The sequence below is a fragment of the Bos indicus genome, unplaced genomic scaffold, assembly GCF_029378745.1.
Source record: "Bos indicus isolate NIAB-ARS_2022 breed Sahiwal x Tharparkar unplaced genomic scaffold, NIAB-ARS_B.indTharparkar_mat_pri_1.0 scaffold_64, whole genome shotgun sequence".
Taxonomy (NCBI): Eukaryota; Metazoa; Chordata; class Mammalia; order Artiodactyla; family Bovidae; genus Bos; species Bos indicus.
This window is the reverse complement of record NW_027223727.1, coordinates 506,571-534,031: the sequence shown is the minus strand read 5'-3', so window position 1 is coordinate 534,031 and position 27,461 is coordinate 506,571. Positions and strand designations below refer to the sequence as shown.

General features: G+C 42.2%; 1 protein-coding gene across 1 annotated transcript in view; it reads left to right on the top strand.

The window, feature by feature from the left end:
- Positions 1-741: 741 nt before the first annotated feature.
- LOC139182031 (ATP-binding cassette sub-family C member 4-like) overlaps positions 742-27,461 on the top strand; it is a 404,344-nt gene continuing 377,624 nt past the window's right edge. Inside the window, exons 1-4 of the mRNA XM_070785515.1 lie at positions 742-1,048; positions 13,944-14,045; positions 18,165-18,254; positions 19,458-19,649. Of these exons, the coding sequence (XP_070641616.1) occupies positions 773-1,048; positions 13,944-14,045; positions 18,165-18,254; positions 19,458-19,649 (660 nt within the window). The 5' untranslated portion in view covers positions 742-772. The remainder of the gene's footprint in view (positions 1,049-13,943; positions 14,046-18,164; positions 18,255-19,457; positions 19,650-27,461) is intronic.

The following is a 27,461-nucleotide window of genomic DNA, read 5'->3' as shown; positions in this document are numbered from 1 at the left end:
TCTAATGTCTTGGTGTCTCACAAATTTTGTGTTTATTCTTTTTTAAAAATGTACACAACACATCATACTACATCTTTTTTATTTCTTTATTCATTTATTTTTGGTTGTGCTGAGTCTTCATTGTTGCACACAGGATTTCGGTAGTTGCGGTGGGTGGGGGCTGCTTGTTCATTGATGTTCTTGGGCTTCTAACTGGTGGCTTCTCTTGTTGCGGAGCACAGGCTCCAGGTGCACAGGCTTCAGTAGTTGCAGTAGTGCACCGGCTCTAGAGCTCGGGCTCAGTAGTTGTGGCTCACAGGCTTAGTTGCTCTGCAGCATGTGGAATCTTCCAGACCAGAGACTGAGCCCCTGTCTGCTGCACTGGGAGGCCAATTCTTATCCATGGGACCATCAGGGAAGTCCTGAGGTTTATTATTCTTTTCCTCTCCAAGTTTATGAGGTCCTGGTGGGGGTGGGCATTTTTTTCTGTCGTCAATGAGGAGCCCAACACAGGATATGTGGTTGTGAATGCTTGTTGAATGTATGTTCAAATCCTGTCATATTGAGCCCAATTTTTTAAAAGTGTGACAAGACATTAAGACTTCATTTAGTTGGAAAAGTGAAGTGGTGATGAAGTGTGTAGTCCTTGGTTTGGAGCAGAGTCCCAGGTATGAACTCTGAGTGTCTCCATGACATGATTGATGGTTTACCTTAATCTGTGTCCACTCCCTAAAAAGGGGACACTCACACAGGGCACTTGAATTCATGTGTTGGATGTCAATGGTTCTTAAAAATGCTATTTCCTACTGTCCTTTCTAGGAAGGAAATTTCCAAGATTCTGAAAAGTTCCTACCTTAGAGGAATGAATTTGGCATCATTTTTCGCTGTCAGCAAAATCATGATTTTTGTCACCTTCATCACCAATGATCTCCTTGACAACCTGATTACAGCCAGCCAAGTGTTTGTGGTGGTGACACTGTTCGAGGCTCTGCGGTTTTCGAGCACCCTCTACTTCCCCATGGCTGTCGAGAAGGTGTCAGAGGCCATTGTCAGCATCCGAAGAATCGAGGTTTGGTGACAGATAACTTTTTTCCATTGCAGGTGGATTCTTTGTAAATTGCCTCCTTTTCTGTGGTGTCACTGTGTTCCAGTTAGGTGAGATTTACCTCTCTCAGTGTCAAATCTGTCAGTCATTCCAAACTGTCTTACATACTCCTGTCTCCTCCTAGGTAGAATGCATTACAAAGAACGTAGGATCCCTGCTCATTTAGGGGCAGTAATATCAATAGCAGTGGCACAGGCTCTATGTGCAGTGATGCCTGCAGGGCAATTAAAGTGACCCAAAGCAAGAGAAGGAAGGAGGCAGACCGCATCTCCTGTGCTGACTCAAATGAGATTTGTGTGTGTGTGATGAGGTTTCTATACTATAAAGAAACTATTCCCCATAAAACAGATCAGCCATACTGGGTCATTTCTGATTCCCTGAGTTTATCATTCTTTCTTATGGAACTTCTAGCAACACTGATAAGGGATGGTCCATGCATTTTACAAAATTTCTTTTTCATAGCTTTCACGGCTTGAAATAAGACATTCAGGAATATCCTTGGACTGTAGTGATGTAATGAGTGACACAGTAATTTGTCCAAAATGAAAGCTTCATGTGTGTGTTGTGTGGGTGTGGTTTTATTATTGTTGATATTAGTCTAATTTTTCTTAAGGCCTTTAACTAACTGGATGAGGCCCACCTGCATTATTGAGGATAATCTGCTCTGTGCTTTACTGAGAGTCTACTTATATAAGTGTCCATCTCATCTGAAAAATACTTTCACTGTAATACGTGTTTGAAGAAGCGTCTGGGGACTGTGGTTTACCTAAATTAATATAAAAGTAACCATCACACCCTCTTGAATCCCTGTCTCCTTCTTTGAGCTCTTAGATGTGACTTTGTCCTCACTAAGCCAGGTGTAAATGGATTTCTTTCCCTCCCTGAGCTCCAGACTTACCTAAAGGGTAGATACAGTGCCTTGTTCATCTTTGTAGTCCTCTCAAATAGCAGATGCTCAGAAAATATTTAACTTCCAGCTTCATCATGTCTGGGCTCTTGCAAATGCCTAACCATTAATATGGTTATAGTGGAAAAAGTAATAACTCTGATTATTTGGTAGATTATGTGATACACCAAGAACTGTTACATGAAAAGGGTCCTGCAGAAGGTTTTTAGGGAATTGTGCTTAAATATTTGGGTAGGGTTTTTTATTCCTTTCCCACCAAAATGCAATTGAACTGTCTGAGGCTTGAAATTTCTTCTCATGTAGATGTGTGCAGTAATATTAGAATTATGACCTGGGAGAACATTGAATATTCTGGGGCTGACAAATTTTCTTTGTCAGGCTGCTTCATGTTCTGATGAAGGAAGCACTTGTGATCTGAGCAGAAAACCTAAAATTTCCCTTGCGTATACAAGATGTCTGGCAGGAAGTTGGTCTAGGAATTTAGAGATCTGTCAGCAGTAGCTGTTTTCAGTAAAGATGGGACCAATGGCTGAGAATAAGAGTGGTGAGAAGAGTAGGTGTTACCGTGGGAAACTGCTTCCTGGTGAAGTGAAGTGAAGTCACTCAGTCATGTCCGACTCTTTGTGACCCCATGGACTGTAGCCTACCAGGCTTCTCCATTCATGGGATTTTCCAGGCAAGAGTACTGGAGTGTGTTGTCATTTCCTTCTCCAGGGGATCTTCTCAACCCAGGGATCGAACCAGGTCTCCTGCATTGGAGGCAGATATTTTACCCTCTGAGCCACCAAGGAAGCCCTTGCTTCCTGGTGGGTTGAAGTAATTGGTGTAAGACCTTCATTTAGATATTAGATGCTTTTTCAGCCCATATAGTTTCTACAACCCTTTAAAATAGTTAGTTGTCTAGTTCATCAGAATTACGTAGTTCAGTTCAGTTCAATTCAGTTGCTCAGTCATGTCGGACTCTTTGCAACCCCATGGACCACAGCACGCCAGGCCTCCCTGTCCATTACCAACTCCCAAAGCCTATTCAAACTCATGTCCATTGAGTTGGTGATGCCATCCAACCATCTCATCCTCTGTCGTCCCCTTCTCCTCCTGCATTGAGCTTACCCAGTATCAGGGTCTTTAAACCTACATGATCATACTTGGGAGTTTCTGATCCACTAGGATTTTTAATTTTTTCCCCACCAAAATTCAGTTAAAATGTGTATGAGGCTTGAAATTTCTTCCCATGTAGATATGTGCAGTAATATTAAAATGATGACATGGGGAAAACTTTGACTTTTCTGGGGCTGACAAATTTTCTTTGTCAAGCTGCTTTGTGTTCTGATGAAGGAAGCACTTTTGATTTGGGCAGAATCAAAAGTGATTTGAATGGTCTAGTGGTTTTCCCCACTTTCTTCAATTTAAGCCTGTATTTGGCAATAAGGAGTTCATGATCTGAGCCACAATCAGCTCCCGGTCTTGTTTTTGCTGACTGTATAGAGCTTCTCCATCTTTGGCTGCAAACAATATAGTCAATCTGATTTTGGTGTTGACCATCTGGTGATGTCCATGTGTAGAGTCTTCTCTTGTGTTGTTGGAAGAGGGTGTTTGCTATGACCAGTGCATTCTCTTGGGAAAACTATTAGCCTTTGCCATTCTTCATTCTGTACTCCAAGCCCAAATTTGCCTGTTACTCCAAGTATTTCTTGACTTCCTACTTTTGCATTCCAGTCCCCTGTAATGAAAAGGATGTCTCTTTTGGGGTATGAGTTCTAGAAGGTCTAGTAGGTCTTCGTAGAACCATTCAATTTCAACTTCTTCAGCATTACTGGTCACGGCATAGACTTGGATTACTGTGATATTGAATGGTTTGCCTTGGAAATGAACAGAGATCATTCTGTTGTTTTTGAGATTATATCCAAGTACTGCATTTTGGATTCTTTTGTTGACTATGATGGCTACTCCATTTCTTTTAAGGGATTCCTGCCCACAGTAGTAGATATGATGGTCACCTGAGTTAAATATACCCATTCCAGTCCATCTTAGTTCATTGATTCCTAGAATGTCAACGTTCACTCCTACCATCTCCTGTTTGACCACTTCCAATTTGCCTTGATTCATGGACCTAACTTTTCAGGTTCCTATGCAATATTGCTCTTTACAGCATCAGATCTTGCTTATATCACCATTCACATCCACAACTGGGTGTTGTTTTTGCTTTGGCTCCTTCCCTTCATTCTTTCTGGAGTTATTTCTCCACTGATCTCCAGTAGCATACTGGGCACCTACTGACTGGAGAGTTCATCTTTCTCTGTCCTATCGTTTTGCTTTTTCATACTGTTCATGGGGTTCTCAAGGCAAGAATACTGAAGTGGTTTGCCATTTCCTTCTCCAGTGGACCACATTCTGTCAGATCTATGGACAGAGATTCATGACATTGTACAGGAGACAGGGATCAAGACCATCCCCAAGATAAAGAATTGCAAAAAAGCAAAATGGCTGTCTGAGGAGACCTTACAAATAGCTGTGAAAAGAAGAGAAGCAAAAAGCAAAGGAGAAAAGGAAAGATATACCCATTTGAATGCAGAGTTTCAAAGAATAGCAAGGAGAGATAAGAAAGACTTCCTCAGTGATCAATGCAAAGAAATAGAGGAAAACAATAAATAGGAAAGACGAGAGATATCTTCAAGAAAATTAGATATACCAAGGAAATATTTCATGCAAAGATGGGCTCAATGAAGGACAGAAATGGTATGGACCAACAGAAGCAGAAGATATTAAGAAGAGGTGGAAGAATACATGGAAGAACTGTACAAAAAAGATCTTCACAACCCAGATAGATAATCATGATGATTTGATCACTCTCCTAGACCCAGACATCCTGGAATGTGAAGCCAAGTGGGCCTTAGGAAGTATCACTACGAACAAAGCTAGTGGAGGTGATGGAATTCCAGTTGAACTATTTCAGATACTAAAAGATGATACTGTGAAAGTGCTACACTCAGTATGTGAGCAAATTTGGAAAACTCAGCAGTGACCACAGGACTAGAGAAGGTCAGTTTTCATTCCAATCCCAAAGAAAGGCAATGCCAAAGAATGCTCAAACTACCACACAATTGAACTCATCTCACATGCTAGTAAAGTAATGCTCAAAATTCTCCAAGCCAGGCTTCAGCAATACGTGAACCATGAACTTCCACATGTTCAAGATGGTTTTAGAAAAGGCAGAGGAACCAGAAATCAAACTGCCAAGATCTGCTGGATCATCGAAAAAGCAAGAGAGTTCCAGAAAAACATCTATTTCTGGTTTATTGACTATGCCAAAGCCTTTGACTGTGTGGATCACAATATATTGTGGAAAATTCTGAAAGATATAGGAATACCAGACCAGCTGACTTGCCTCTTGAGAAACCTGAATGCAAGTCAGGAAGTAATAGTTAGAACTGGACATGGAACAACAGCCTGACTTTGTTTTTAGGGGCTCCAAAATCACTGCAGATGATGATTGCAGCCATGAAATTGAAAGACTCTTACTCCTTGGAAGGAAAGTTATGACCAACCTAGACAGCATATTCAAAAGCAGAGACACTACTTTTCAACAAAGGTCCATCTAGTCAAGGCTATGTTTTTTCCAGTGGTTATGTATGGATGTGAGAGTTGGACTATAAAGAAAGCTGAACACCAAAGAATTAATGCTTTTGAACTGTGGTGTTGGAGAAGACTCTTGAGAGTCCCTTGGACTGTAAAGAGATCCAACCAGTCCATCCTAAAGGAGATAAGTCCTGGGTGTTTATTGGAAGGACTGATGTTAAAGCTGAAACTCAAATAGTTTGGCCACCTGATGTGAAGAGCCAACTCAATTGAAAAGACCCTGATATTGGGAAAGATTGAAGGCAGGAGGAGAATGGCTCAACAGAGAATGAGATGGTTAGATGGCATCACTGACTCAGTGGACATGAGTTTCTGTAAATTCCAGGAGTTGGTGATGGACAGGGAGGCCTGGAGTGCTGCGGTTCATGGGGTCACAAAGTCAGACACAACTGAATGACTGAACTGAACTGAACTGAAAAGTGATTTTGTCTAGAGAGATTTACTAAAGATATTGATATTTTGGTCTCTAGACAAAATCACTTTTCAGTTCAGTACCTGAAAATAGGCTACATTTTGGAAATATTGCCTTAGTTGTAGAAAAAAGCAAACAAAACCAAAATGTACTTTAACAAATGTAAAAAACAATAGGTTTGATAGGATCTTGTTAAGACTAAAATCAGTTGAGAAGAAAAACCTTTCTTGTTTTCTGCTAGTCTTTTGGGTTCAAATTTGAATTTATTCATCCAATCACTTACTCCACAAAGTAACTGAGTGTCTACCTGAAGCTTGGCACAAGCTAGATGTGTGTGTACAATGGCAGGAGAGAATTCCTTCCTTCTTGGAATTTATGTCTCATCAAGTAGTGGATTAATAAAGAATCAAATAGTGAAAGTCACTGTGGACATGCGTTTGTGTGTCATTAGTCCTTGGAAGGAAAATTCTGAGGTGCCATGAGGTGCTTTGGCAAAGTCACTGGTGTAGTTTTGGAGGTGGTGCCTCCTGGTAAGGCTGAAGAAGTTACCTGAAGAATTCTGTGTGTGGGCTGGGGGAGGTGGGAGGCTGATGCTTCTCACTTACTTGGGGATGTGATGTGACAGAGGTTTCTAGTGCACAAGATGGGGATCGGTGCATTTGAGAAAACAAGAATGTCTGAGGCTGCAGAGTAGAGAGCTGGAGGCCTGAGCAGGGTTCTGTACAGGGCTCTACAGGTGACATCAAAGTTTTTATCATCTTAGAGCTCAGCCTGGCTGCAACCTGGGAATAGGGCAGGGAGGTGGGGTGAGGACCTTGAGAAGAGGTGGGGAGATGAGGTGTCAGGAGGTTAATGCCATATGTGGTCCAGGGACGAGATGATGTGTTTAGGTTTAGGGTGCAATAGAGAGACTTGGCCAGATTTGAGAGATAGTCGGGGCACGTCTTGAGTTGGGTATTGAGGGTGGGAAATGTGGATCTCAGTCTGCTTCACCTTTTGGGGCTATAAAATCACCTGAATTCACTCAAATAATGAATACCAGAGGAGAACCAAAATTGGGGAGGAAAGCATGAACTTGGTTTTGAATTCTGAGATGCTTAGAAATATCTAAATGTTTGCTGTAAGACCCACTTCACTGACTGTCCTTGGCCCGATTCAGCTTCCTATCCTGTTCAGTTCAGTTCAGTTCCTCAGTTGTGTTTGACTCTTTGCAACTCCGTGTAAGGCAGCACACCAGGCTTCCCTGTCCATCACCAACTCCTGAAGCTTGCTCAAACTCATGTTCATTGAGTTGGTGATACCATCCAACCACCTCATCCTCTGTCGTCCCCTTCTCCTCCTGCCTTCAATATTTTCCAGCATCAGGGTCTTTTCAAATAAGTCAGTTCTTCACATCAGGTGCCCAAAGTATTGGAGTTTCAACTTCAACATCAGTCCTTCCAATGACTGATTTCCTTTAGGATTGACTGGTTGGATCTCCTTACAGTCCAAGGGACTCTCAAGAGTCTTCTCCAATACCAAAGTTCAAAATTCATCCATTCCTCGGCACTCAGCTTTCTTTATAGCCCAACTCTCAGTCCTCTTGCGTGGAAAATCCCATGAATGGAGGAGCCTGGAGGGCTGCAGTCCATGGGGTCGCTGAGGGTCAGACATGACTGAGTGACCTCACTTTCACTTTTCACTTTCATGCATTGGAGAAGGAAATGGCAACCCACTCCAGTGTTCTTGCCTGGAGAATCCCAGGGACGGGGGAACCTGGTGGGCTGCCGTCTATGGGGTTGCACAGAGTCGGACACGACTGAAGTGATTTAGCATATCCATACATGACCACTGGAAAAACCTTAGCTTTGACTAGAAGGACCTTTGTTGGCAATGTAATTTCTCTGCTTTTTAATATGTTGTCTAGGTTTGTCATAGCTTTTCTTCCAAGGAGCAAGTGTCTTTTAATTTCATAGCTGCAGTCACCATCTGCAGTGATTTTTGGAGCCCAAGAAAATAAAGTCTGTCACTGTTTCCATTGTTTCCCCAAATATTTGCCATGAAGTAATGGGACCAGATGCCATGATCTTAGTTTTCTGAATGTTGAGTTTTAAGTCAACTTTTCACTCTCTTCTTTCACTTTCATCGAGAAGCTCTTTAGTTCTTATCCTGTTATTTAGTTCCTATCCTGTTATATACTTCTTATGCTTTTATCTAACAGGTAATAGACAATGATTGGATGTCCATTTTCTTCCTCAACCTGCCTCTCACTTAGATGGGTTAAAGGGCAGCAAGAGTGGAAGAAAAGGGCAGCTGAGTGTACTGATAGGTGGTTAGAGTTGGGTGAGTTTTTATCACAGATGGGCTGGAGGTGTGGTGGACATGAGGAGTTTAGAATACAGTGTGGGGTTGAGCTCTGCAGCCCTACTCTCCCCTGCAGCCTGGGACTCAGTAGACTGGATGGTCATCTCCTAGGATTTCTTCTCAGGTCATACCTGGGAGTCCTAGAAAGGAAACCCACCACCCCTGCCCACCTTGGACAGGGTGTGGTGGTCCATACCCACAGGCAGACCTACACGTGGTCTTCATAGTTTTGTGTCTTCTTGTTTATACATGTTTTTAAATTTCCTTTTTTCATATAGAGAATATGAGGATTTATTATGATTTTATGGTCCAAGAAATCCCTCTATTTTTTTTTTCTCAATAAGAAAAGAGGTCTGAAGGTCTTGGCATTGAATGACTCTACTAGGATTGTAAATATCTTGCCTCTGAAGCACTGAAAGTCCAGTGATTTTACATGCTATAAAATGAGTCTCTGAGGTTATATTGTTCATAAAACAGGTTTTCCATTTCCAGCCACTGGGAACTCAATCTTTTTGGCTACAATTCTGATGTTGATACTTTCCTGCAGAACCTGTTCTGGGTCTAAGAGAAATTTTTTTATTTTATTTTATTTTTAAACTTTACATAATTGTATTAGTTTTGCCAAATATCAAAATGAATCTGCCACAGGTATACATGTGTTCCCCATCCCGAACCCTCCTCCCTCTTCCCTCCCCATACCATCCCTCTGGGCCGTCCTAGTGCACCAGCCCCAAGCATCCAGCATCGTGCATCGAACCTGGACTGGCAACTCGTTTCCTACATGATATTTTACATGTTTCATTGCCATTCTGCCAAATCTTCCCACCCTCTCCCTCTCCCACAGAGTCCATAAGACTGTTCTATACATCAGTGTCTCTTTTGCTGTCTCGTACACCGGGTTATTGTTACCCTCTTTCTAAATTCCATATATATGCGTTAGTATACTGTATTTATTTTTTTCCTTCTGGCTTACTTCACTCTGTATAATAGGCTCCAGTTTCATCCACCTCATTAGAACTGATTCAAATGTATTCTTTTTAATGGCTGAGTAATACTCCATTGTGTATATGTACCACAGCTTTCTTATCCATTCATCTGCTGATGGACATCTAGGTTGCTTCCATGTCCTGGCTATTATAAACAGTGCTGCGATGAACATTGGGGTACACGTGTCTCTTTCCCTTCTGGTTTCCTCAGTGTGTATGCCCAGCAGTGGGGTTGCTGGATCATAAGGCAGTTCTATTTCCAGTTTTTTAAGGAATCTCCACACTGTTCTCCATAGTGGCTGTACTAGTTTGCATTCCCACCAACAGTGTAAGAGGGTTCCCTTTTCTCCACACCCTCTCCAGCATTTATTATTTGTAGACTTTTGGATCGCAGCCATTCTGACTGGTGTGAAATGGTACCTCATATTGGTTTTGATTTGCATTTCTAAGATAAATTTAATTTCAGCTTTTTCATTAGCCTGAGTCCTGGAGAAGAATCCAGCCAGCACTTCTGCACCTTCATGAGTTGGTCATGTACTGAATGGAGTGTCATTTAACCCCTGGAAGACTATGACTCTTTCCCTACTCAAACCTATTATTTGTGAACAAGCACTCAATAGATTTAATTCCTTACTTAGTGCTTGTTCTTTACTTTCATCTTCTTTTTTTGAAAGTGGAAAATTTCTGTTCTACTGTGCACATACTTAACATTGTTAATGTTTTTTTATCTTGGTAACACATTTAAGCTAAAATTGGAATTTCTGTCTAGACAAAATGTATAACATACATGTGTAACCTTTTGCTTGTTGCTGTGTTAGCTCAGACTGTGTAAGGCTATAGTAGTCATGTAGTCAGTGTTTGTTCCTTCCCTTACCTATGATGGTTGACTCTGTGCAAAGCTTGGTCTCAGTTGGAGTTGTGACTGTAGGTGCATGAATGATGAAGTGTCTCCCCTCTGTGTGACTTACTACCTCTCTGTGGATTCAGAGGTAGGGAGGACAGTGTGAGCCTGGATTGTCCTGAATGGTTCCATGGAGAGTTAGCATTTGAGATGGACTCGGAAGGATGGGTGGGGTTAGTACTCAGGGTATCCAGGCAGAGGCCACCTGGGGAGTGTGGACTTAGGTACTGATGGGTCTCTGGGTGTGTTAAGCGTGGTGGACACTCAGAGGTACTGTAAAGAGATCACGAAGAAGTGATGTTGGAATCGGTTTGGTGGTGTTGGGGAGGGCTGGGGAAGGAACCAGCAAAAGAAAAGTTGTATTAATATTTTCAGTGCTTAATAGTGGGTAGAATTCTGAAATTATGTTGTTTTGAGAGAAAAGCATTGGGAGAGGGATGAGCTATGTCAGAACAGGTGAGAGCTCGTACCTGGCTGACTACAGAAGAGGTGGTGTGGAGAGAGAACTCAGGCTGTGGTGGTTGAGAGTCTGCAGAGGAGTCCTCAGACCGCCATCCATCCACCCTGTCTCCTGATGGACTCGGGCTCGGAGCGGGGAGGAGGAGCCATTCCCAGCATTAGGCTCTCAGTGAGCCTGCATGAGAGGAGGAGGGAACAAGTGGACGGTGTCTCCCACCAGCTGGTTTTTGAGAGAGATGCAGGGATCACGATGTCTTTCTTTTCCTGCACAGAAGCAGGTTTTCATGTTCAGTTTTTAACCAGTTGTTCTTTTGCAGTAGAAGATCGCAAAAACATTTATGATTTGGGAGCATGATATTCTGGGTGTCAAGGACTTGAAGTGTGTTTATGATTTTTAGGGTAATAGGTTACTGATTATGTGTTGTTTTCCTTCTCCCACATCCTCAGATACTTATTTCAGTTTCTCCCTATGTTGATTTGGACTCAGTTTGCCTGTGAGTCCTAGAATTACCCATGTTAAAGCTGCTTACACAGATAGTTCATTTTTCTCTCATGCAAGTGTCCTTATAAGGCTCTGTATAGGGCTGCTGTAACCAGGTACCACAAACAGATGCTTAAAACCCCAGAAATTGATTGTTTCTCAGTCCTGGAGCCTAGAAGTCTGAAGTCAAGGAGTCAGCAGGGTCACTATCCCTCTGAATCCTGCAAGAGGGAATCCTTCCTTGCCTCTGTTAGCTTAAGTTGTTGCAGGAAAACCTTGATCTTCCTTGGCTTGTAACTGCCATCACTCCAGCTTCTGTCTCCATCATCACATGGGAATTTTCTGCCAGTGTGTGTATGTCTCTGGTTTTCTCTTCTTATAAGGACACTAATATTGGATTTGGGGCCTACCCTACTCCAGTGTGATCTCACCTTAACTGATTACATCTGCAGCAACCCTGTTTTTAAGTCATATTTTGAGGTAAGAGTTTAGGATTTCATCGGACTTTTTTTGTGTGTGGGAATCATCCTCCATGGTGTTAGGGACTCAGACTCTTTCTTTTTTAAACAAAAATTTAATTTTATCTGTGCTGGGTCTTCACTGCTGCACAGATTTTTCTCCAGCTGTGGCAAGCAAGCTTCTCATTGCGGTGACTTCTCTTGTGGAGCATGGGCTCCAGGTGCCCAGGCTTCGGTAGTTGTGGCACTTGGGCTCTAGAGCTCAGACTCAGTAGTTGTGGCACATGGGCTTAGTTGCTCTGTGGCATGTAGAGTCTCTTGGACCAGGGATCAAGTTCGTGTCCCCTGCATTGACAGGCAGATTCTTATCTACTGCATCACTAGGGAAGTCCCAGACTCCTTCTTGTTACTCCATTGTGTATGGCCTTGACCAAGGTGGCAGCCTCCAAAACCCAGGCCATGGGGCAGAGGAAGGTTCTGGACATTGTCACTCTCCACTGACCTGGATTTAGTCAGATGGCTGCTCCTATCTGCTTGGGAGCCTAGAGAGCGAGGGCCTCCTTCCAGGCTGCTACTTGCAGCTAAAATCTGGGGTTTGGGAAGAATGAGAGCAGATTTTGAGGACAGCCAGCAGTCTCTGCCACATTTTCATGGTTCTTGGAAGAAGCGATGGCACTGGGGTTGTCTCAGTTGTTTACTCAATTTCTCTGCCATAGTAGCTTTTCTTGTTGGATTATATCTAGCATTTGCAGGACAGGAGGGAGTTTTCCTGCATAAGATTATGCTAGCTTTGTAGTGTTTCTCAGGAGTTGGTTTTAATCAGCTGCATTCCACTGAATATGTCTTCCCTGGTGGCTCAGATGGTAAAGCGTCTGTCTACAATGCGGGAGACCCGGGTTTGATCCCTGGGTTAGGAAGATCCCCTGGAGAAGGAAATGGCAATCCACTCCAGGACTATTGCCTGGAAAATCCCATGGACAGAGGAGCCTGGTAGGCTACAGTCCATGGGGTCGCAAAGGGTCAGACACAACTGAGCAACTTCACTTTCTTTCTTTCCACTGAATAACTGCTAAGCAATGTGAACATGGCAAGAAGTGGGAGCTACAGTCACTCCTGTTGTAGGAGAGAGGGCAGTGTCTAAGAAGAAGAGACAGTGATTGTGGAAAGATGCTTGTAAAATATTTTTAAGGGAAATTTAAGAGCACTTCATTTTCAGAATAATGACTTAAGTGATAATTAATGGAAAACAGTGATACTGACTTAAAACACATTAGGAGAAAGGCAGAGTGTGTTTAAGCGTCCAGGGAAAAGTCATGATGCAAAACAGGCATTGCCAGGGTTTTCGTTTGGCATCTCTGCCATTGGTCTTGCTGTCCCAGCCTGTCCTGTGCCCCTTGATGCCTGAAGGCCTGGGCATGGCCTTCCTCGCTGTGTTCCTAGCAGTGTCACATGGTGCTTGGCACCTGGTGGAATTCAGTGGGTATTTGTGGAATCGTTTCCTACCAATTCTCCTGTTTGTTATTAGTAACTCAAAAGGTAAACAATAAAAATGTCCAGGTTCTAAATGTGTTGAAGTTTGAAGTCATATTTTCTCTTAAAGGGGGAACCAGTATACTTGTTGAGAAAGTCACTACTTTGCTCACGGCCAGGAACTGTTTATTTTATATATATATATATATATATATATATATATATATATATATATATCTGTATATATATCTGTATGTATATATATATGGGGCTTCTCAGGCGGTACTAGTGGTAAATAACCTTATGTTTATATGACTTCCCAGGTGGCACAGTAGTAAAGAATCCTCCTGCGAATGCAAGAGATGCAGGTTTGATCCCTAGGCTGGGAAGATCCCCTGGAGAAGGAAATGTCAACCCATTCCAGTATTCTTGCCCAGAAAATCCCATGCAGGTCTCAAAAGAGTCATACTTGACTGAGCAGTTAAACAATAGTGTTTGTATATAAAATATTCTTATATGTGCTTTATATATAAATGTTTATATATACACATACATATGTATATAAAACACTATGCATACTGTATATACTACATTATATGATTATGTATACCATATGATATATATTACTCTATATAACATATATTATTTAGTATGTTCTGATATGAAACAAAACTAGTTTAAGTACAGCTGACAAACTTATATGTAGGCTGTATAAAATCTTTTATTATAAATTCCAAGAAAGCAATTATTTTTATTTGTGCTTTGTTCTTGCATTTTAACAATATGTGTTTCTCCTTTTTCTGTAGAACTTCCTATTACTTGATGAGATACCACAGCTCAACCCTCAGCTGCCATCAGATGGTGAAACAATAGTGGACGTGAATGATTTCACTGCTTCTTGGGATAAGGTAACAAGTCCTCCACCCCAAGATCATGACTACTAATTGACAACTGAAGATATAGGTTTATGGGAGAATGATGAGGTTTTCCACATGGTGTAAAATGTAATTTGCTCATATATTGAGAGTATGTTATAAAAATTCTCAAAATCAGGAATAAGGTTTGCAGCTAATGGAGATTAAGTGTAAAATCAGCCTAAGACATTTGATATGTTGCTCTTTATTTCATTTTCAAGAGAGTTTTCAAAGTATTAGCACATCTTGAATTTAAAGTACATGTGTTTATGATGTTAGAATGTACAGGATTGGATGGACAAAATGGTGCAGTGCAGAATGGTTTAATGAATACACAGAGATTTGTTAAAGAGGCTTTGGGGAATCAGTGTACATTTTTTGCCTTGATTATCAGATCACTTTCTTGTACAGGCAGTGAGGCCATGATCTGGATCTTTGCTGTGGGGTAGAGTGGGGGCTCCCCCATCCTAAGCTTCTGGATGGTTCTGGCTACTTTGGTAGCAGCCAGGGGCAGGAAGGAAACAGCAGGTGGGCGTAGTGAGCACCATTGATTCCTAGTTGAAGGGCTGCAGTGTGGAAACTGACAGGGAGAACTGGTGAGTTTCCAACATTTAGTTTATTTATGACTTTCTGGCAAACAGAAAAAAACAAGGGTCCACTTTCAAAATTGCACATGCAATGTTGCCTCCTTTATCAATGATTGAAATGTTCCTGCCTCCATGGTTCCCTGGTCCTCTGTGCACATCCTCCCATATCAGTATGGATTAGTCAGGAGAAAAGAACCCCACCATGGGAGAGGGAGTTCCATTCAGGGAATTAGTTACATAGATGATAAGAGTGGGGAAAAGCAGAAACAGCAAAATGGTGGTGGGTGAGACAACCCAGAAATTAGCAAAGGCAGGAAACTGTTCCCGCCCGAGAGCCGGGAGGACTCAGGAAGATGTCACTACCAGAGGGTCCACTCTCCAGAGCAGAACTCAGAAGCCTGGCTGCTGTCAGAGTGGGGACCATAGGGCAAGTGTCTAGACTCTGTAGACTCCTCCTGTCTTTCATGCCTGTGACTCTGTTTTGCCACCTGCATGGTGTTCACCAACTTCTGATTAAGTGCCTGCCATCTCCATCAATAGCACAGTAGGATAATATGTTCCCGAATATACAAAACCACATCCCTGTACCAGTTGAACATGGCAACTCACAGAAGGTGCCTGACTGACCTATCCTGAGAGTTTCTCATACCTTATTCCAGTAGATTTACCTCCTGCTTCGTATTTCTCGTCACAGTACTCTTGAAGCATTTATGGAAAGCACTAAAATTCCATTATAAATACCACTCCATGTGATTGCTAACACATATTTTTTAATGACCCATTACCAAATTTCTTTTGTACCAAATTATGCAGCATTTTAAAATGAGCTATTTTGTTTTTCTTTCAAGAACTTAATAACATATTCTCAGACTTTTGTGCAACTTGCATTGTAAAACAGAACAGCCTGTTATGTTGTCCTGGCCTTGCCTATAGAAGGACTGTGCCCCTTGCTGGGGTCATTAGTAATTATGGCTGTCAGGTTAGATCATGGGTGAGAGATCCCTTGGATGGGGGACACAGACACTGGGGTTTTAAAAAGAGAAGCTGACATATATCAAAATGAATCCGCCACAGGCACACATGTGTTCCCCATCCTGAACCCTCCTCCCTCCTCCCTCCCCATACCATCCCTCTGGGTCGTCCCAGTGCACCAGCCCCAAGCATCCAGTATCGTGCATCGAACCTGGACTGGCAACTCGTTTCATATATGATATTATACATATTTCAATGCCATTCTCCCAAATCCTGTGGTGGATTCATTTCGATATATGGCAGAACCAATACAATATTGTAAAGTTTAAAAATTAAAAAAAAAAAAAAAAGGAAAAAAAGAAGTGTAACCCCAAAATAAATAAATAAAATAAAAAGAGAAGCTGAATCTGAATGAAGCCCCTGCTGGGTTGGGAGGCAGGAGAGAGACATGAACTCTGTAACCTGCTTCACTAGACAGCCAGGTGGGCAGGTGGGGGCAGGTCTCAGGGACCCAGGTCTCATTCATGAAATGATGGGACTTGGTCTCAATCTTGAAGCTGTAAAATAAATGGTCCTGGGGGAGCCCCCATTTCTTCATGGGGCAGGGGTTTTCAACTATGTCTGGTACAGAGTAGGGTCTCAGCTGATGATCCTTGTTGAGTCAGCATCCCCTGAGTCTGGATAACCAGGAGTTTACTGGACCCAGCACCTCTGTGGTGCTGAGTGCTGCCCTCTACTGGTCTCGGCAGAGTAGTGCCCGATCCTGAAGCCTGAACAGGGAGGGAACTCAGTGTTTGACCCTGGGAAACAGTGAGGGGTGGTGACAGGGAGCTAATGTTGGTATGTGACTCATTGTTTTTTAGTCATAACTGAGTGATAAGTAATAAAATAAGAACCGCAAGTGGCAGAAAAGAATAAAGAAGTGGAGAAGGTTAAAAAATATTTCTTATGTTTTAACATCTAACTTCTTATTGGTAGATTTATAGTTTCTTTAAAATTTGGGGCTAGTGTTTTTGACCATGCAAAATAATTGTCATTTTTTAGCATTTGAATGCTTTATAATTAGTTCATTTCTTTCTGGAGAACTTTTTCATTTTGAGGAATATCCAGACTTAAATTCAGAATTGTGTTTTTAGTTTTTGTGGCACTTTAGAGTCAAGTGTCAGCATTCGTTTTTCTTTTTTTAAGCATTGGCAGCTATTGACAATTTTCTTAACACTTATGATATGTAAAGACACAATGAACCTGTAAGTCTCTCAAGAATGTGACTTGTTATTGGCACAATGAATACTTTGTCCTCTATTGCATTGGGTGGGGGTACTAGTGCATGTATCTCTATGGTTTTTGTTGTTATTTGGTTCCTTTGGGCTTCCCAGGTGGCTCAGACAGTAAATAAGCTGCCTGTTTTTCTTCAGTAGAAGTACTTTCTTATCCTTCGTTCAGCCAAGACAGATAATGTATGTAAATACATATAAAGTTGAGGCTTTATCGCTTTGATTCATCATGTCATAATTAACTTATTCCCCCTTTTTTGTTGTTGGTGGTGGTGGTGGTATTAAATTAGAGCTCTTGTTAAAAATTAGAGCTTGGACCATTATTAATAGCACTTAATTTGCCAGGAGTGACTATTATATAAAGTGTACCGCTTTGCTTGCTGAGCACTACTGAGGTTCATTCTTTATGAAATGAAAGTGGAGAGATTAGTGGAGATTTCAATTATTTAATTAAAGGCCAGGCATGCCAGGAACTTATGCTGCACCTTGTGGGGGTTGATTGATGCTTTTGTACTGGGGTGCTGGAGAAGACTCTTGAGAGTTCCTTGGACAACAAAGAGATCAAACCTGTCAATCTTAAAGGAAATCAGTCCTGAACATTCATTGGAAGGACTGATGCTGAAGCTCCAACATTTTGGCCACCTGATGTGAAGAACTGACTCATTGGAAAAGTCCCTGATGCCGGGAACAATTGAAGGCAGAAAGAGTAGGGGATGACAAAGGATGAAATGGTTGGATGGCATCACCGACTCCATGGACATGAGTTTGAGTGAGCTCTGGGAGTTGGTGATGGACAGGGAAGCCTGGCATGCTTCAGTACATGGGGTTGCAAAGAGTTGGACATGACTGAGTGACTGAACTGAATTGAACTGTGAAGATTAATGAGACAATTAAAACCAAGGGTCATAATGAAAACTTATAAATGATTAAAAGCCTCCCAAGCTGGATATTCTATTAAGTGCATTATATTAATAAGCTTATGTGCATTATTCAGTTTGCGTTTCAGGCAGGTGCCTTGTCATTTCTACTACTAAAATTCTGTGGGTGTCTAGAGCTATGTCCTTATGGAAATCTGGTAAAAGAATGAGCCTTGTTAACCCCCAAAGAGTTATGTATGATTGGATGAAAAGGCCTCCAGGACTTACTGTCTTAAAATAGGAAGGACAAAAATGTGGATTACATTAGCATATCAATGACTATTACATAATTTTCTCTACCTTCTGAAGTAATGTATGTTACTTTATTGAAATGGGCACATTTTTATAAACTTTAATTTGCAGAAATCAGGAACCCCAACCCTACAAGACCTTTTCTTTACTGCCAGACCTGGTGAACTGTTAGCTGTGGTTGGACCTGTGGGTGCAGGAAAGGTAAGTTGTGATGCCTTTTGTCAGCTTGATGCAACACCATTGCCCTTGTTAAATTCTCAGAGTTGAGCCCAGAGCTATGCGTGACACAGTTTGAATTGGTTGGGTGTACCTAGAACAGCGTTTCTCAATCTGTGTTCCATGGAATATTAGTTTTGCAAGAAGGTTTCATGGCCAAATAAATCTAGATAAGCACACACTGTGTTTTCTTTCTTGGTGCTTCACATTGCACAGTTGGGGACCATTGTCAGGAATTTGGACTTCTCAGTGAATGAAATTATTGATGTGACAGCTGTTCAGGTTGGATGGAGACTGTGGGGACTTATTTTCATCACAGTGGCCCCTCTAGGAAGTCTGGAGGTGGTGAAGGCTCTTCCAGGAAGCTCTGAGCATTTCCTCATGGGACTTGATGTGATCCTTTCAGTGCATGTATAGTGAATGTTCAGCCATGTGCTGGAGCTAATGACACAGATGTGAGCCAGATCCCGATGTCTCTACTGTTCAGAGGCAAACAGGTTCCAGGGCGAGACAGACACACAGGCAGTTTATCTCAGCCCAGTATGGTGAGCACTCTGATGGTGTAGACACAGATACGTCACTTCTGTGTGTCACAAGAGATTTGAAAGACGTGCACTTGCACTTAGTGTCCTGTGTTGTGAAACACCGAAATACAGAAACCTAAATGTGGATGTGTACATGACAGGGTGATGATTTCCTCTATGATGGACTTTTGCTCTTTAGACACAACTCATTTCAGAATTCTTTTAAGTAATCATCTTTGGATATATTCTTCACACATAGCTATTTAAGGATAAGTGTTTGTCAAGTGAAGGATACCTGAATGCAGGAACAACTGCACTAAACATCAGATACATGAAATACACATCTTGCTGGGCTGCTCTGCTAGTGAAGGATGTTAAACATTCTTAGTTTTTGCTGAGTGTAGTGCTTAATTTGGGTGCTCCTTTTGGGCAGAGGAGATTGTTATAGTATTTTATTAATATTCCTTATCAACCATTCATTTGCATTGACCACTTCTGTTATTTTCATTTGTTTTTGTCCAAACTTCCAGGGCTGTACTTTATCCTGTTCTAAATGCAAGTGTTCTATTGTGTATCAAGCACCATCCTGGGGTCAGCTGTGCTATGGGATGTGTTTCATCCTGAGTGCTGCCTGTTCATGTGTGTGTATTGCCATCTGTTTCAGTCATCACTGTTACGTGCTGTGCTGGGGGAGCTGCCCCCGAGCCAGGGGCAGGTCAGCGTGCACGGGAGGATCGCGTATGTTTCTCAGCAGCCCTGGGTGTTCTCAGGAACTGTGAGGAGTAACATTTTATTTGGAAAGAAATATGAAAAAGACCGATATGAAGAAGTAATAAAGGCTTGTGCTTTGGGAGAGGTGAGTAAGGACTTTTGAGTAGCATGTACTAGAATTTCAAATGACAGACTTGGTTTAAACTATCAGTAAAGTTTGTTGAAAGTTCTTTTTTTTAAAAAAGTTTGAAAGATCTTTCAGTGTTGTTTAATATTTACACCGGTCTTCTTAGTGAGTATGCAGGCAAATATGCTAATCCTTCAATCCTAATGTCATAAGGACGCTCACAGAATGCTTTGTTGAGGAGGGGGTTGTTTCACTTTGTGAAGTTTCATTTGCTTTTAACTTATTTTCGTAGTGGAGAATTACAAAAATTTCTAAAATTAGAGTGCACAGTGTAATGAGCCCTCATGTGCCCACTCCCCACCTTCAAGCAGGAGCCGCTGGTTGATGCAGTCTTGCTGCATCTCCACCCCTGCCCTCTGCCAGCCCCACCCCCACCCCAAGTTATTCTGCAGCAGATCCTAGACCTCAGATTTGTTCATCTGTAAAGCATTCAGCTCAGCTGGTAAAGAGTCTGCCTGCAATGTGGGAGACCTGGGTTTGATCCCTGGATTGGGACGATCTCCTGGAGACGGGAACGGCTACCCACTGCAGTATTCTAGCCTGGAGAATTCCATGGACTCTGTAGTTCATGGGGTTGTGAAGAATCGGACATGACAGAGTGACTTTCACTTATACTTTCAAAGCTTCACTGGTGGCTCAGAGGATAAAGACCCTGCCTGCAGTTCAGGAGATGTGGGTTCAGTTTCTGGGCTCAGAAGATCTCCTGGAGAAGGGAATGATTACCCACTCCAATATTCTTGCCTGGTGGGCTACAGTCCATTGGGTTGCAAAGAGTAAGACACCACTGAGCGACTAACACACTAATATTTTACTAGTTTTTCTCTAAGAGATAGGAGAGCCTTTGGAAAAACATATTATTTCATCTGAAATATAACCCCAATTCTTCAATATTATCAGCCTTCTAGTTTACATATTGCTAATCATCTCACTGAGAAGTCTCCTTTACCATTGGTTTGAATCAGACTCCACATGAGGTCTGCCCCCTGCACTTGGTTGGTACCTCCTCAGTCCCTTTCAGTCTCTAGATTTTTCTCTGCACTTGGTTATGACTGGTATTTTTATTTAAAGAAAAGAGAATGCTTTAACATTTCTTCTTAATACTGCATTGTTTCACTGGGGGAGAGATTGTTTTCAGAAAAGACTGTGTTTCACAGAAAATGGCAAGGTGAAACTCTGAAATTTAGATGAAATCAGTGAATGAATGGTGAAAACGAAATTACCTGATAAGACAATATAATCTGGCAAAAAAGAAAGAAAAATGTAAATACTGATAAATACTATGTTACTCTCTTAGGTTATAAAAATTGAAATGATGGCATTAAAGGGCTTCTCCTCCTCAGGGCCTGTTCAGTGCAGTGTGTTCTTTTGTACTGTAGAAAAAGATTGGGACAGTCTTTCAAAGGCACGGTGTTGAAGGCTCCAAACTCACTTTGTGAAGCAATAGTAATTGTGCCTGAACAATGAGCTGAACATCATAGATTGTATCAGATGAGCATCACTTTGTGATTATGTGAACAAAACAGAATTGCCTATTTAATGCTCTTGTTTCTTTCCCCTGGGTTGTTGTTAATGTGAAATCTTCTTTTGTGGAAATGATATTGTTACTGAATTCACTCTTTTCATACAGTGGACTCAGTAACAATATCATGAAGCACAAGCTGGAATCAAGATTACTGGGAGAAATATCAATAACCTCAGATATGCGGATGACACCACCCTTATGGCAGAAAGTGAAGAGGAACTGAAGAGCCTCCTGATGAAGGTGAAAGAGGAGAGTGAAAAGGCTGGCTTAAAATCCAACATTCAAAAAACTAAGATCATGGCATCCAATCCCAACACTTAATGGCAAATAGATGGGGAAACAATGGAAACAGTGACAGACTTTATTTTCTTGGGCTCAAAAATCACTGAAGATGGTGACTGAAGCCATGAAATTAAAAATGCTTGCTCCTTGGAAGAAAAGCTATGACGCACCTAGACAGCGTATTAAAAAGCAGAGACATTACTTTGCTGACAAAGGTCTGTCTAGTAAAGCCTATGGTTTTTCCAGTAGTCATGCATGGATGTGAGAGTTGGACCATGAAGAAAGCAGAGTGCCAAGGAATTGATGCTTTTGAACTGTGGTGTTGGAGAAGACTCTTGAGAGTCCCTTGAACTGCAAGGAGATCCAACCAGTTCTAAAGGAAAGCAGTCCTGAATATTCATTGGAAGGACTGATGCTGAAGCTGAAGCTCCAATACTGTGGCCATCTGATGCAAAGAACTGACTCATTGGAAAAGATCCTGATACTGGGAGAGATTGAAGGCAAGAGGAGAAGGAAATAATTGAAGATGAGATGGTTGGATGGCATCACTGACTTGATGGACATGAGTTTGAGCAAGCTCTGGGAGTTGGTGATAGACAGCGAAGCCTGGCATGCTGTAGTCCATGGGGTATCAAAGAGTTGGAACGACTGAGTGACTGAACTGAACTGAGTCCAAGCTGTCTGCTCACTGCACCGTAGGCCAATAAGCCTGAGATGAGGTGTTGAGACAAAGAAGGGAGTTTATTCAGGAAGCCACTGACAGAGAAGATCAGTTCAGTCACTCAGTTGTGTCTGACTCTTTGACAAAACATGGTCCACTGGAGATGGCAATGGCAAGCTACTTCAGTATTCTTGCCTTGAGAACCTCATGAACAGTATGAGAAGGCAAAAAGATAAGACACTGAAAGATGAACTCCCCAGGTCAGTAGGTACCCAGTATGCTACTGGAGATCAGTGGAGAAATAACTCCAGAAAGAATGAAGAGACGGAACCAAAGCAAAAACAACACCGAGTTGTGAATGTGACTGGTGATGGAAGTAAAGTCCAATGCTGTAAAGAACCATATTGCATAGGAACCTGGAATATTATGTCCATGAATCAAGACATATTGAAAGGGGTCAAACAGGAGATGATAAGGGTGAACATTGATGTTGTAGGAATCAGTGAATTAAAATGGAGTGGAACAGGCGAATTTAACTCAGATGACCATTATATCTACTATTGTGGGCAAGAATCCTTTAGAAGAAATGGAGTAGCCATCACAGTCAACAAAAGAGTCCAAAATGCAGTACTTGGATGCAATCTCAAAAACAACAGAATGATCTCTGTTTGTTTCCAAGGCAAATCATTCAATATCATGGTAATCCAAGTCTATGTCCTGACCAGTAATGCTGAAGAAGCTGAAGTTAAATGGTTCTGTGAAGACCTACAAGATCTTCTAGAACTAACATCCAAAAAGATGTCCTTTTCATTATAGGGGACTGGAATGCAAAAGTAGGAAGTCAAGAAACACCTGGAATAACAAGCAAATTTAGCCTTGGAATACGGAATGAAGCAGGGCAAAGGCTAACAGAGTTTTGCCAAGAGAATGCACTGGTCATAACAAACACCCTCTTCCAACAACACAAGAGAAGACTCTACACATGGACATCACCAGATGGTCAACACCAAAATCAGATTGATTATATTCTTTGCAGCCAAAGATGGAGAAGCTCTATACAGTCAGCAAAAACAAGACTGGGAGCTGACTGTGGCTCAGATCATGAACACTTTATTGCCAAATTAAGACTTAAATTGAAGAAAGTAGGGAAAACCACTAGACCATTCAGGTATGACATAAATCAAATCCCTTATGATTATAGAGTGGAAGTGACAAATAGATTCAAGGGATTAGATCTGATAGAGTGCCTGAAGAACTATGGACAAAGGTTCGTGACATTGTACAGGAGGCAGTGAACAAGACCATCCCAAGAAAAAGAAATGCAAAAAGGCAAAATGATTCTCTGAGGATGCCTTACAAATAGCTGAGATGTCAGGTTAGCACCTCAAAATAGCCATCTCATCAGGGGCAGGATGTCACGTTCTTCTGTGAATCAGAGATGGTTGGACATGAGGAAACAAAGTAAAAAGATCATTTAATTCTTGTGAATATCTTATAAAGCAGCAAGCCTCATGTGGGAGATAAGTTAGTTTCACTTCCTTATAATCCTTCACAGGTGGGCAGGGTCAGGCTATCTTCTTGAGGCAGGCCATTATGCATTCCTGCAGTAACAAAAGCAGAAAGATAAGGATTAAAGTCACAGAGGCAGATCCAGTATGAGTTCAAAATTAACCCTTCCTGGTTACAGTATCAAGGTAGCACGAATGAGCTCGATTTTTATTAAATGGTGTTTATAAAGTGGTAATCCAGTGGTTAAAACTCCATGCTCCCAATGCAAGGTGCATAGGTTTGATCTTTGGTCAAAAGCTAAGATTCTACATGCCACAGTTCAGTTCAGTTCAGTTGCTCAGTTGTGTCCTACTCTTTGCAACCCCATGAATCGCAGCATTCCAGGCCTCCCTATCCATCACCAACTCTCGGAGTTCACTCAAACTCATGTCCATCGAGTCAGTGATGCCATCCAGCCATCTCATCCTCTGTTGTCCCCATCTCCTCCTGCCCCCAATCCCTCCCAGCATCAGAGTCTTTTCCAATGAGTCAACTCTTCACATGAGGTAGCCAAAGTACTGGAGTTTCAGCTTTAGCATCATTCCTTCCAAAGAAATCCCAGGGCTGATCTCCTTCAGAATGGACTGGTTGGATCCCCTTGCAATCCAAATGAGTCTCAAGAAGAGTCTTCTCCAACACCACAGTTCAAAAGCATCAATTCTTTGGCGCTCAGCCTTCTTCACAGTCCAACTCTCACATCCATACATGACCACAGGAAAAACCATAGCCTTGACGAGATGGACCTTTGTTGGCAAAGTAATGTCTCTGCTTTTGAATATGGTATCTAGGTTGGTCATAACTTTCCTTCCAAGGAGTAGTGTCTTTTAATTTCATGGCTGCACTCACCATCTGCAATGATTTTGGAGCCCAAGAAAATAAAGTCTGACACTGTTTCCCCATCTATTTCCCATGAAGTGATGGGACCGGATGCCATGATCTTCATTTTCTGAATGTTGAGCTTTAAGCCAACTTTTTCACTCTCCTCCTTCACTTTCATCAAGAGGCTTTTTACTTCCTCTTCACTTTATGCCATAAGGGTGGTGTCCTCTGCATATCTGAGGTTATTGATGTTTCTCCTGGCAATCTTGATTCCAGCTTGTGTTTCTTCCAGTCCAGCATTTCTCATGATGTACTCTGCATAGAAGTTAAATAAGCAGGGTGACAATATACAGCCTTGATGTACTCCTTTTCCTATTTGGAACCAGTCTGTTGTTCTATGTCCAGTTCTAACTGTTGCTTCCTGACCTGCATACAAATTTCTCAAGAGGCAGGTCAGATGGTCTGGTATTCCCATCTCTCTCAGAATTTTCCACAGTTTATTGTGATCCTCACAGTCAAAGGCTTTGGCATAGTCAATAAAGCAGAAATCGATGTTTTTCTGGAACTCTCTTGCTTTTTCCATGATCCAGCAGATGTTGGCATTTTGATCTCTGGTTCCTCTGCCTTTTCTAAAATAAGCTTGAACACCAGGAATTTCATGGTTCACGTATTGCTGAAGCCTGGCTTAGAGAATTTTGAGCATTACTTTACTGGCATGTGAGATGAGTGCAATTGTGCAGTAGTTTGAGCATTCTTTGGCATTGGCTTTCTTTGGGATTGGAATGAAAACTGACCTTTTCCAGTCCTGTGGCCACTGCTGAGTTCTCCAAATTTGCTGGCATATTGAGTGCAGCACTTTCACAGCATCATCTTTTAGAATTTGAAATAGCTCAACTGGAATTCCATCACCTCCACTAGCTTTGTTCATAGTCATGCTTTCTAAGGCCCATTTGACTTCACATTCCAGGATGTCTGGCTCTAGGTCAGTGAACACACCATCGTGATTATCTGGGTCATGAAGAACATGCCACAAGGTGCAACCAAAAATTTAAAAACAATTTAAGAGCAAATATATGGACTTTCCTGGTGGCTCAGATGGTAAAGGATCTGCCTGCAATGTGGGAGACCCGGGTTCAATCCCTGGGTCCAAAAGGTCCCTGGAGAAGGGAATGGAACCCACTCCAGTATTTTTGCCTGGAGAATTCCATGGACAGAGAAGCCTGGCATGCTATAGTCCATTGGGGTCAGCAGAGTTGGACACAGCTGAGAGACTAATGCTATACTACAAATACTGTGCAAGAAAGGAAGCAAAGGTAAACAGTGAGAACAGCAGCTCCCATTCAGAGTCTACATGTAAATCATTTTCTCTCTCTCACACGTGTATGTATACACACATAAGAAGGTATGTAAATTATTCTTTATGAGTGTCCTTGATGTTAAATTCCTCATCTTTTGTTGGTAAAGCTGAAGCTTGGGGGATGAAACAGCTGTCCTTAACATTTGGAGCTCAAGTTCAGATCTGTTTCTGCAGAACTCTAGGCTCCATGCTTGTCCTTGGTGCTATGCTGGCTTGAGGAAGTTTAAAAAAAGAACTTTTCAAAAAGCAGGTGATGGATGAAGGTGGAAGGTGGGATGCGGAATAAACAGATCTCAGGCGTTTTTCTTTACCTTAATCATGTCCAGCTCCTGATGCCCACATCAGACCCCAAAGACCCAGGCCAGGTGTGAGTGTTTCTCTCATGACCTTGCCTTTTTGGTGAAGCTCAGCCCTGTCTTTCTCTCCCACATTTGAGCATCTCTGGAGAAGAGCAGCTGTGGGACAGTGGCTACCATTCAGCGTTATCCTCAGGGGCCGTCGTTCTCCCTGGGGGGCGATGCTCTGCTGCAGCCACGTGGCGTGACTGGACCAGTACCGTGGACAGTGTTCTGAGGCTTCCCTCACCCTGGACCATCCATGCAGCAGATTCTGTGAGAAGGGGCCCTGCAAGATTGGGCTGCACAGCGATTCTTCTGTATGTGATGAGACAAATATTTACAAAGATGGACTGCTCTCCTGTTTGCATGGTCAGGACAGAGAGTTGGGGCTCCTGGTGCCCATTCTCTCCTTGGCAGGAAGGTGGCCTAGGGCAGAGGAGTAGTGAGAGGGGAGTCCCGGACCTGGCTGTGTCACTCCTGCTCTCACTGTGAACACGTCCTGTTACCTGCCTGAGGTTTCCACAGCAAAATGAGGACACTGATTCAGCGGTTTTCCAAGAGGTTTTGTTGCTGCTCTTAAATGTCTCTATGACTGGTTAGCAATTAGCAAGGGGTTAGCAAGGTCTTTGCAGCACTTGGAAACCATTTAATGAGTTATAAGAGCCTCTGCTTATCTCCTTTTGGAATCCATGTGTCGGTGGATAGACATGAGATGGTCACAGATAGTAGAGGTGTCTAGAGTTATTTTGGGCTTCCTTGGTGGCTCAGTGGTAATCTGCTTGCAATGCAGGATCCCTGGGTAGGGAAGATCCCCTGAAGGAGGGCATGGAGACCTCCTCTAGTACTCTTGCCTGGAGAATTCCATGGACAGAGGAGCCTGGCGGCTTACAGTCCATGTGATCACACAGAGTCAGACATAGAAGCGACTAAGCCGCAGTAGTAGCAGCAGGGTTATCTTGGCCTGAAGATACAGAGACTGCATGTGTAGTAGAAAAGGTTTGACCGTTAGAGAAAAATGGTCCCGGATAGTAACTCCAAGTGTTTGTCTCAGTTTCTCCTCTTATTACATGGTAGAGGGGTGGGACTACCCTAAAGGCTACAGGCCACGCCTGTGAAATGCAAACAAGTCAGGGTTTCAGTTAATGGTAGCAACTCTTACTAACACAGCCTTTTTCTCTTTATTCATACATACTTAAATGCATATAAATATTATAAAGATTTCTCCTTACAGTTCTCTCTGTGC